Source organism: Manduca sexta, unplaced genomic scaffold (genome assembly GCF_014839805.1).
Source record: "Manduca sexta isolate Smith_Timp_Sample1 unplaced genomic scaffold, JHU_Msex_v1.0 HiC_scaffold_2483, whole genome shotgun sequence".
Classification (NCBI taxonomy): Eukaryota; Metazoa; Arthropoda; class Insecta; order Lepidoptera; family Sphingidae; genus Manduca; species Manduca sexta.
The window spans coordinates 3,190-15,622 of record NW_023593452.1 but is presented as its reverse complement, the minus strand read 5'-3'; the positions used below and the strand labels follow the sequence as shown (position 1 = coordinate 15,622).

The window sequence follows — 12,433 nt, the reverse complement described above, 5'->3', positions numbered from 1 at the left end:
TAAATTGCCATACATATATGAACAACATAGGCAAAACCATTATTAACCAATTACTGATTTTATTCATACAAACATGAAAAATTAAAATATAATTTACAAAAACATATAAAAATGGCTTATTTAAAGTTTTTAGTGTCATTTCAAATTTTATATTCATAAATATACACCTATATATCTTAGTTTCAGTTGCCCAAATTATTCATAAGTACAAACATAAATTAATATTCATTAAGTCTAAAATAAGCATTTAAAGCTCCAAATATGTATTGTCTAATAAATATAATCTACAATGTAATAGCTACTTCTAAATGCTAATCAAATAATAAATCAACACTTTATACAGTAGAGAGCCAATTAAAATATTTGTCAAATCAAATAACTCAAGGAGAATTTCGTATTTTCATAGGGAATACTATCTATGTTTTAGTTTCGTAAATTTACTATATAATTTTTTACATAACTTAAAATATAATATGCATCCTAATTAGTACATATACACATATGTACACACAGGAGAAGGGGATGCATTGTCTTATTTAATAAGACTCGCAGTTTACAAACGCTAGTCGCGACAAGCTAAAACTAAGGACAGGGTGAGCTTTGCAGTAGTGGGTAGTGGGCACTGACCTGGGGCAGGTTGGCGGCGATCTGTCTCTGCAGCGAGTCGCGCTCCTTCTCCACCTCCTTGAGCCGCAGCTCCGAGTCGCCGAGCCGCTCCTGCGTCTCCCGCAGGCTCTCCACCAGCTTGTCCCTCTCGTCCAGCATAGACACCATAAGCTGTTCGAAGTTCGCATCCTCGCCGGATAGCTGCGAACTCCGCTGGCTGATACTGTCCTCGGATATCGTGGGCATCACGTCGCACATCATATTCCACATTTTAATTTAACATCAAACCAGAATACTTATCGTACACGACACACCGAAAATACAATTTCGATCACTGATTATTACATATGTTCCGGCACAAACGTTACCTAAATCTAACGCACGTAACGCGCGGAAGCAGTTTCACATCGTAACAACATTCGTATAAGACTTTAGTCAAGAATTCGGGAGACATTCTATTTCGATATTTAGAAAGACACACCTAAAAATCGCACTCCTACGATTCCATACTATCATGGCTCAAGCGGCATGTCTGCCATCTTGAATGGAACGTCACTCACATCAAAGAATAAATAGTCGTATATTTCAGAGACATGCAAATAGGTAACTTGTACTTCTAGGGCATCATTATAATCAAACATACATTTTATTTTATTTACAACTAGCTCTTGGCTGCGGCTTCACCCACGCGATAAAAGTTTTTCTGGGGTAATTATTTTCCTAAAGTAAATGTAGCTTATAGGAAATTAACGCATTCAAACAAGGTTTTTAGATTTATATATTAAAATAGATTATTGAATAAAATGCATTTGCGGACAGACTTAAATTATATCATAGCCTCATTTAGACGATGCAATTATTGATAACAATAATTATGCTATTTAGACGTAGTCGGGAACTAAAAACGTATGCAATTATGTCATATAAGAATCGTTTCAGCAACTTTTCGCCAACTATGACTATTTCCTTGATGATATTTTTCTCGAAGATGGTACATTTTTATTAAATATCTGTTAAAGGCTAAATAAGTTTGTTGTTAACGCTAGGCGCGTATTTTCTGTCATCGCGGGCGAAAATTACCTCATATTTGCGCATATTCAACCAGTGCATCGTTTTATGTCCTTTTTAAGAATAACACGTGCGTAGCTTGAAAATTGTTTAGTCTCAACGAGGCTTAATTTATTCGTAGTTATAATACGTACAATTTGATTCTCGGATAAGATATTATATAATTCAATAATCTAAGAGTATTTGTAGCATTGTTAACTACTTCAAAAATATTGATGTGCATGAATGTTGAAGGGTTTACGAAGATCTCTTCATAAACAGAATATATTGTGGTTATGGTCTTTTACAAAATATTACATAAATATACTTACTTACTAGCTTCAGAAAAATTCATATTATCACGGACATGTCACGTACAATGTAATTCTTTTATATTCAATTAAACAAAGGACTAAACTAAATTTACATTTCATCAGGATATTTTAATAATTGTCATCGATTTTTCTAACTATTCATGTTATATATAAAAATCAATGTTTAATTGTTTATTATTTCTTAAATGCGCTATTTCACCACTCTATCGAGTTTAATCCAACTCTATCAACTTATTGTGTGTATTTTGGCCAATGTGGTGGATAATACAATCTTACAGTAGGTAGGTATAAGTAGAAGGAAGTTACTTTAATGGTCTTTAAAAACATTTCATTTTTATACTTTTTAATTATAATCTATGCTATAAGCTATTATACAAAGCTGAAAAATTTGTTTTTTATTTTAACACGCTTATCTCAGGAATAATAGGTTGGAATTGAAATGCAGGTCCCTGAGAAATGTGAAATATATGGAAACAGTGGGAAAAGTAGGAACCAACATAACAAGCTAAAAATATGAAAAGCTGCCCACATTACAAAGCTATAATGAAAGTCAACTTTAACAATTTTATAAAATTATATTTTGCTAGTTCATAAATTTATCTAATATTTTTTTTTGAGTTTTTAACATCCACGCAATTGTGTTAATATAATTATGATTATTTTGAGTTGTTTCGCATGATTTGTGATTACAGTTTGGTTTTTGTCTGATACCTAGTACCTACTACCTGGTTCGAACCTAAAATGGCGGCGCGTATCTCGTTCTCTCGTTGTTACACTAGTGCTGTTTATACTCACTCACGCGCGTACCGTAAACAGAAAATAATGTCTCGATTTGCTTTCATGCCGCGCCATCTTGATGCACTCAGTGATTTTGTTATGAATTCGTTATTTTCCTTTGTTTTTCAATTATTACTTATTTGTTATTTTTATTTAGTTTTGTTAAGTTTAAAATGGAGAAATGTTGGAAGAGAACACATAACATTTGATGATCACAGTGAAGGCCCATCTTATAGGCAGTATTAATAAATTAGTAAATATTCATATTCATTAATAATCATTGTTATAATTGAATGCTAATTAAATATTATTTTTATTTGAAAAAAATCTTGAACCTGAAATTTTATATGCTAACTGTACTGTCTGTCAACCTAAATACAAGCCGCCATTTTAGATTTGTTTCTTTAATGCATCGGCTTATACCTTCCTAATACTTGTGAATTTTTAAGGCCAACCCGCTCCTGTGTCTTATGTTTCGGGACCGGAAGAACCAAAGGTGGATTTTTTGCAAGTTTTCCATCAGACGAGAAACGGTAAGTGGACGCCTAATGTACCCATAACACTATACAAAACCTGAAAGAAATCTTTGATAGTTCAAATTAACGTGTTAATGTTTTCGTTTAGTTCCTAAACGTTTTTATATAAATACTAGTTTTGCCCGCGGCTCCGCCCGCGTTATAAAGTTTTTCAGGCTAAAGTTTTCCGTTATAAAAGTAGTAGTTTCCCGGGAGCCTATGTTCTTCCCAGAGTCTCAAACTGTCTCCATACCAAATTTCATCTTAATACGTTTAGTTTTTGAGTTTAACACGTTCAGACAGATGCAGCGGGGACTTTGTTTTATAATATATATTTTAGAACTTTTAAGTGGAACAATCCCGGCATACATGATTGTTGCATAACTTTAACCGTTTACGCAGCGCAGGCAACGGAAGCTCTCAAAACTAATCATTTTCTCCGTTTTGCAATATGTTTCATTACTGCTGCGCCCTATTGGTCATCATAGCGTGATGATATCTATAGCACTCCAGGACCAAAGGGCTATCCAACACAAAAAGATTTTTTCAGTTCAAATCGGTAGTTCCTGAGATTAGCCATTACTGCTCCGCTCCTATTGGTCATAGCGTGATGATATATAGCTTTTAGCGGTCCACAAATAAAGGGCTATCCAACACAAAACGAATTTTTCAGTTGAAACCGGTAGTTCCTGAGATTAGCCATTACTGCTCCGCCCTATTGGTCATAGCGTTAAGATATATAACTATGAGCACTCCACAAACAAAGGAGTATTCAACACAAAAGATTTTTTTCACTTGAATCGGTAGTTCCTGAGATTAGCCATTACTGCTCCGCTCCTATTGGGTATAGCGTGATGATATATAGCCTATAGCACTCCACGAACAAAGGGCTATCCAACGCAAAAGAATTTTTATTTTTGACCGGTATTTCCTGAGATTAGCCATTACTGCTCCGCTCCTATTGGGTATAGCGTGATGATATATAGCCTATAGCACTCCACGAACAAAGGACTATCCAACGCAAAAGATTTTTTCAGTTTGGACCAGTATTTTTGAGATTAGCCATTACTGCCCGCTCCTATTGGGTATAGCGTGATGATATATAGCCTATAACACTCCACGAACAAAGGGCTATCCAACGCAAAAAGAATTTTTCGGTTTGGACCGGTAGTTCCTGAGATTAGCGCGTTCAAACAAACAAACAAACTCTTCAGCTTTATATATAATAGTACTACCTCGCGGCTCCGCCCGCGTTATAAAGTTATTCAGGCTAAAGTTTTCCGTTATAAAATAGTAGTTTCCTCGGGAGCCTATATTCTTCCCAGGGTCTCAAACTGTCTCCATACCAAATTTCATCTTAATACGTTAGGTAGTTTTGAGTTTAACACGTTCAGGCAGACAGATGCAGCGGGGGACTTTGTTATATTATTTAGAACTTTTTAAGTGAAACAATCCCGTCATAAATCATTGTTGCATAACTTTAACCGTTTACGCAGCGCAGGCAACGGAAGCTCTCAAAACTCATAATTTTCCCCGTTTTGCAACATGTTTCATTACTGCTCCGCTCCTATTGGTCATAGCGTGATGATATATAGCTTATAGCGGTCCACAAATAAAGGGCTATCCAACACAAAACGAATTTTTCAGTTGAAACCGGTAGTTCCTGAGATTAGCCATTACTGCTCCGCTCCTATTGGTCATAGCGTTAAGATATATAACTATGAGCACTCCACAAACAAAGGACTATTCAACACAAAAATATTTTTCAGTTCGAATCGGTTGTTCCTGAGATTTGCCATTACTGCTCCGCTCCTATTGAATATAGCGTGATAATATATAGCCTATAGCTCCACGAACAAAGGGCTATCCAACGCAAAATAATTTTTCAGTTTGGACCGGTAGTTCCTGAGATTAGCCATTACTGTCCCGCTCCTATTGGGTATAGCGTGATGATATATAGCCAATAGCTCTCCACGAACAAAGGGCTATCCAACGCAAAAAGAATTTTTCAGTTTGGACCGGTAGTTCCTGAGATTAGCCATTACTGTCCCGCTCCTATTGGGTATAGCGTGATGATATATAGCCTATAGCACTCCACGAACAAAGGGCTATCCAACGCAAAAAGAATTTTTCAGTTTGGACCGGTAGTTCCTGAGATTAGCGCGTTCAAACAAACAAACAAACTCTTCAGCTTTATATAATAGTATAGATTTACTATGAATTAGTAAGTATATAATTATATACCTATACCTACTTACTTAAAGAAAAAAATAATGTAACCATTTTTACCATTAAACATCAATTCACTACTTATAAATATTTATATGATAACCATCTTACCACAACATTAATCCATTTTAATTTTAATCAACTCTAGCTATATTTTTGCATAAATGATTTGATTATCTGATATATCATAATTAGTTAATCAACTCTAGCCATATTTTTGCATAAATGATTTGATTATCTGATATATCATAATTAGTTACAGTGACTTAGCAAAATATAATTTATTTTAATGTTACTAGTGACATTAAACGTATTTTATTTTAGATGTCTAGAATAGGTCAAGATTTGTGGGATAGAATATTAGGTTCATTTACTAATAGAAAACTGAGTACATGACGTTATCTCTGTGCAGACCTCTTTCAGGAAAAAGACTTCAATCAGAAGGGCAAATGTCTTAAAAAGACAGGTGTCCCTACTTTTGAAATTGTGTTTCCCTATGCTCACTGAACAGCAACTCAAACAATTTCCTGTCTATGTTGCAAGCAAAAATGTGAGATTATTTTATGCTTTCATACTTATAATCTGGTTCATTATAGAAACGAATCTAAAATGGTGGCACTTATCATGTTCGCTCACTTGTACACTAGTGCCGTCTATACTCATGTCTATGATATTTATCACAGCCAGAAACTGTTTTACAAAGTGCACTTTATCCAAAGTCGCCTTAATAGTTAACGCCCTAATAAGCAAAGACTAATATGTTATTGCAAATTACAAAATAATTCACGTACTCCACTTAATTCGCGTAATCCATTAACAGAACGGCCCTTTTTAGGGCTATCATTTCATCTGTTTCTAGTTATTACCATGCACTTCCTCGCCACAGAGCGCTTTGTGACACTTTGTTGGCCGGAACGGTTCTACGATCCACATATGGGGCATTCCACGTGAAGCGGGCACGAAAAAAAACTCGATGTCTCAGATTTTCGTAATATTTGATTATGTTATACCTGTATATGTCCTCGATCCAGATACAAAATATTATTAAAGTGTAAAGCCTGGTAAGCGAGTTAAAGGACTTTGAAGTATAGACTGGCCGGCTGGTATACGCCACTTCGAATCCAATTATCAAGTTTTTAAATGTTACAATAAAATAAATAAAGCAATGAAATAAATACTTCATTTAATGAGCTTTTTATTGTATTTTTGGAAATTGAAAATGTTTTTTTTCTTTGAAAAAATATGTTTCAAAGTTTCAAACTTGAATTTCACAAAGTTGGCATATTTATATTTTTTTTTATTTTTTCTAAAATAGCTCCTATTGTATAGATAATTCCTGCGAAGTTTCATAATGGGCTGAGAAGTAGTTTAGGAGCTAGACCGATTACAGTGCCGAAGCGCGGTGGTCGCCAGAAAGAGCGAAGTAGTAAAAACTTTCAATTAAACTAAATACTTTCGATTAGACTATTTTATCATGTTTTGCATCGCTCTAACGATTCAATTACATCTGATTATAATATAAAAAAATATATTTATATTACTGACGGTGTACAACAACATTTGAAACTTGGCAAGGATAATCTATATACAATATTGGCTATTTTAGTAGAAAAACGTTATTATATAAATATGCCAACTTTGTGAAATATAAGTTTGAAACATTAAAATATATATGAATAATAATAATAAATAGTAGTAGTAATAATAAATATGAGTTTGTGGCATTGATGTTCTAGCCTATATGTATAAGCGGTCGGGTATCGTGAAGGCTTTTGTTTGATGCGTTATGTAAACTAGCCTGTGTCTCCAGGCGTTTTAGGTTACCAGTGAGACCGTCAAATTGCCCTTCTGCCATGTGAAGTGGCACGAAAATGAAATTCTGCATCTTTACCACAATCCTGTTTGAAATATAACAAGTTAATACAATTAAATCTTTTAAAATGTTGTTGTGCACCGTCAGTAATATAAATATATTTTTTTATATTATAATTAGATGTAATTGAATCGTTAGAGCGATGCAAAACATGATAAAATAGTCTAATCGAAAGTATTTAGTTTAATTGAAAGATTTTAATACTTCGCTCTTTCTGGCGAACGCCGCGCTTCGGCACTGTAATCGGTCTAGCTCCTAAACTACTTCTCAGCCCATTATGAAACTTCGCAGAGATTATCTATACAATAGTAGCTATTTTAGAAAAAAATAAAAAATACAAATATGCCAACTTTTGAAATTCAAGTTTGAAACTTTCAAACATATTTTTTCAAAGAAAAACATTTTTCAATTTCCAAAATACAATAAAAAGTTCAATAAATGAAGTATTTATTTCATTGCTTTATTTATTTTATTGTAACATTTAAAAACTTGATAATTGATTCGAAGTGGCGTGTACCAGCCGGCCAGTCAAAACTTAAAAGTCCTTTAACTCGCTTACCAGGCTTTATACTTTAATAATATTTTGTATCTGGATCGAGGACATATACAGGTATAACATAATCAAATATTACGAAAATCTGAGACATCGAGTTTTTTTTCGTGCCCGCTTCACGTGGAATGCCCCATATATATGTATACGTTAATTAATTTCTACATAAATTCAAGCAGCGCCATATAGCGTAAAATATTTTTTAAGTTCAGTAACGTGATACATATTGCTCACGAAGTTTGTGGTAAAGTACATTATAATATTAAATATTTTTCAAACAACTACAAAACATGTGTTTTATTAAATCTATACTTGGGTATAGTTTTATGTTATATTTTGTTTTGTTTTGTTTGCAAAACAAAAATTAATAAAACTCAGAAATGGGCAAAACAGTTTTCATTAGATTTTATCAATGTCGATAAAAAGCTTATTACATCACTACCACGTAATCGACACTTGGCAGCTCTATATTTTGACAATCAGCTTGACAAATATCAAATTTGAAGTGCTGACATTCGGTGTTAAGTTGGCAAAATTGGTCGTTACGTTTGGAAGTTTATTCGTTACGTGTGGGTTATAAATTGTTTTTACAAAAAATATTCCTTTATTAAATTGTTCTATAAAAACAAATACATACTAACATATTTTCACACATACATTAAGAGCATACATTTAAAAAGAATTTTTATATTCAGTCACTACAAAAAAAATTAACGATTTTATGATATTTTTAGTGATATTTGTTTTTCACGACTGTAATTGAGCGTCGATGTGACGTCATCGAAGCGAGGTGCACAGATAATGTGACCGTGTTATAAATATAATCTGCATTCCTATTTTAAAAATGTTACATATTACATTTTATTTTTGTTTTAACTTATATAGGTAAAATCAAATTTGATGTAAAATAAGCTCTTATTAAGGATTTAAAAAATATTATAATCACAACACAAAAAACGTGTAGAAAACCTTTCGTGCTACACATTTTGTTGATGAAACTTTGTTCTATGTTGCTTGAAACAATGTTTCTGCTTGCCAAGCCAGATGGAAAGGTTTACACATTTTCCCTTTGTGTAGAAGGGGGTAGTGTATTTTCCTCTTTAAAAAAAAACTTGCTCCACTGTTTTATCGGTGATTTTGCCAATGTCGAGTGGAGTGTAGAGTATATAGTATGGTGAATTTCACACTTGACCACAGATGTCTACTTTTCGAGGATAATAATAATATCAGCCCTGTATTATATACTGTCCCACTGCTGGGCACGGGCCTCCTCTACTACTGAGAGGGATTAGGCGTTAATCCAACACGCTGTCCTAGTGCGGATTGGTAGACTTCACACACCTTCAAAATTCCTATAGAGAACTTCTCAGATGTGCAGGTTTCCTCACGATGTTTTCCTTCACCGTTAAAGCGAACGATAATTCACAAAGAATACACACATGATTTTAGAAAAGTCGGAGATGTGTGCCCTTAGTATTTGAACCTGCGGACATTCGTCTTGGCAGTCCGTTTCACACCCAACTAGGCTATCGTCGCTTTTCGAGGATGGGGATTTAAATGCCATGCTGGGAAATTTGAGGGGAGAACATATTTGGACAGAAAAGATTTATTGTCGTAGAGCAACATAATATATTAGTTGCTAAAATATTTATTTTTAGATGGAAAGTCAAGGACCAAATTTTTTGATTAGGTCCTCAAATGTTTTTTAGCGGATTTTTATCAAATACCCAAATTTTTAGGTGTTTTTAATTCTGTTCAGGTTTAAGGTGTTGAATAAGAACCAAATAATAACATATAGGTGACTCATAACATATAGAAATAAATTGGTAGCGAATATAGAATTTTGTATATGTTTGGCATAATTATGTGTGCTTTTAATATATGCCCTTTTCCTTTTGTTACAGGGGCGGGTGAAGAACTCGGCACTGAAACTAAAGTCACTCAGCCCAGCTTTGAAGATGAAAAAGAAGTTGATAATCGCAGTTCTACACTGCCCGAAGCTCTGGCCGGTAAGTTTAACGGGTCCATGTGCATACTAAGTATTCACGATTCTATTCGCTGGGAATGTTTTTTCTGATAAGATCCACTATGTACTATGTAATGAATTCGAATTTCGAATCGTCTGTATACTTTAGTATTATTAAAAAAAATATGCGTAAAAAAAAATTAAGGCGTTTACTTTAATTCACAAAAAGAATAAATAAAGTTTCAACCGATCTTAATGTGTAAAGCTGTTTATTTAAGACATGGCTTGTTAACTGTACGTGAGATTTCATCAAAATTTGTTCAGATATTTTAGATCGCTCGAAAAATATCCAACCGTTTGTGTAAAAAGGTATGTCAGCGTGTATTAGTACTCTTAAAAATAGAACTTGTGAACATTGCCTCAATTCTATGAAAGTTTTAAATCCTGAGCCAAGTTTTTAATATAATTATATTGCTCTAAGAGAATGATGGCCTGATAAAACTTGCCTTACGTATCGCAACTTTAAAACTTTTCCAGACTATAGATAGACAATGCAACTGCGACCTTTGAACGAGAAGTAAAATTTATTACCTACTCAAAGATGTTACTAAATTTAGAAAGACAATGACGCTAACCAGTACCGACTTTTCTTGAGTATGTCAAAATCATAGATAGGCTGTCGGGCCAAGCCACTTACCGATTCGTAATGAAGAATAATAAGTAGATCGTTCGTATTACACGAGGAAGATTCTGCGGATTCTGCGTAAAAAACGCAGCGACTGAGCATAGGAAAACGAAGTTTTGTTTTATATTATGGTGTAAATAAAAAATAATGTCAAACACTATTGAGACTTATTGAGACTTTTTTTATTTAACTGGCTTAGTAATCTTCAGCCAAAGGAAATTTAGCTATGAAAAATTGCTTTTAGAATGATTCAGACAAGCAAGACACTGCGAGCACGAAAGCTGCAAAGATTTCGAAATGTCGAGAGAAATTATAATTTAAAAATCGCGATACAAGCCACAACACAGTTTTTTTTTTCAATTACTGGACCATTTAATAATACTCAATAATTTTCGAATTTAAAAATTCGTCTTTAATATTTAACGTATATTATTCACAGTTATAAATAAAACTCAAAACAAAACCGCAAGAGAATTTTCTGAAACAAAAATTACGCTTCCCATGCATGAGTGAGTTTGGTAAACTTGCACATACTGTGATATATTATGGTGAATGTTAATAATTATAATTAAAGCTTCCTTCAGTTGTGATTGTTTTGTATAAAAATTTTACTAAATAATTTTTGGCTCCAACAATTATATCTCAATAGAACAGTTATCCGTAAGTCTATTAAAAAGACATTATAGATTTTTCCTATATTTTCTAAAAAAGTTTTGTTACTAGAGCTTAGTCCTGTTTTAAACCGACCAATTGACGATTTTTTGTTATCGAATTGCATACCACAACTAATATGTAGAATTAAAGCAAGGTATTATTACGATTTTTTTAACATTATTATTAAATAAAGAACCCGACAAAACCTGTACACAAAACTTTAGTTTCACTACACATTTGTTTTATGAAACTTTGTTTTGTGTTGCTTAAAATAATGTTTCTGCTTTCACATTCAGGTTTACAAATTTTCCCTTTGTGAGAGCAGAAGTGAGTAGAATATGGTGAGTTTTCGGAAGCGGATTCTTAATTTTATTTAGGGTTAAGGTGTTGAATACGAATCAAAATTCTGCAAATAAATAGCATATAGGTGACTTGGTAAAAAAATAGAAATAAATTGGTAGCAAACATTGGATGTTGTATAACTGGTATATCTATGTGTGCTATAATAATATTATGACCTTTTTTATTGTTACAGGGCCTGGTGAAGAACTCGGCACTGAAACTGAAGTCACTCAGCCCGGCTTTGACGATGAAAATGAAGTTGATAATAGCAGTTCTACACTACCCGAAGCTCTGGCCGGTAAGTTTAACGGTCCCATGTTACAGTTACAACAACATTGTAGCAATACAAATGAAACTGAACCCTTATAAACTAGCACAAGCCAAGTGCAACAATAATTGTAGCTGCAAACCACCATGCAAATGTATTGGTAATGTAAGTGTGTAACCACTTCAAGTAGAGTTTTCTTATTTCACAGAAGAAATTGTTGTACCTGAACCAAAGAAATTCTCATGGCAGGAACCCACCGAGGCAGTTCCAGTATTAACAGGTAATTTATTTATCACTACAGGTTTTTTTTGTTTTTGTATTCTATTTAATCTATAGATTTTTGGAATCTGTTTAATAACTATTTTGGTAAATATAGGTACTAGAAAGACGCTAGTATTAGGCAAATCTTTTGTTTGCTCAAATATTCGCTGGTGTATCATGCTATAATCATTCATTGGAGTGAAAATATAATTACTGTTCTATTTTTACATTGTATAACATATAGGGCAAGTCGGGGACAGGTGGCCACATAGAAAAACGAGTCACACGCATCGCGCAAGTTCTGTGTTACAAGATGTGACGGGAG

At 33.5% G+C, this 12,433-nt stretch overlaps 2 protein-coding genes across 2 annotated transcripts; one reads left to right on the top strand and one right to left on the bottom strand.

Annotated features, from left to right (window-relative positions):
* Window positions 1-545: 545 nt before the first annotated feature.
* On the bottom strand, window positions 546-1,141 carry LOC119192205 (liprin-alpha-2-like). Its single transcript, XM_037446039.1, has one exon. The coding sequence runs from the start codon at window positions 874-876 to the stop codon at window positions 583-585; it is 294 nt and encodes a 97-aa protein (XP_037301936.1). The 5' UTR covers window positions 877-1,141; the 3' UTR covers window positions 546-582.
* A 2,070-nt stretch (window positions 1,142-3,211) lies between these two features.
* LOC119192206 lies at window positions 3,212-12,132 on the top strand. Its single transcript, XM_037446040.1, has 4 exons — window positions 3,212-3,298; window positions 9,837-9,941; window positions 11,773-11,877; window positions 12,056-12,132. The coding sequence occupies exons 1-4, from the start codon at window positions 3,236-3,238 to the stop codon at window positions 12,122-12,124; spliced, it is 342 nt and encodes a 113-aa protein (XP_037301937.1). The 5' UTR covers window positions 3,212-3,235; the 3' UTR covers window positions 12,125-12,132.
* Window positions 12,133-12,433: the final 301 nt, after the last annotated feature.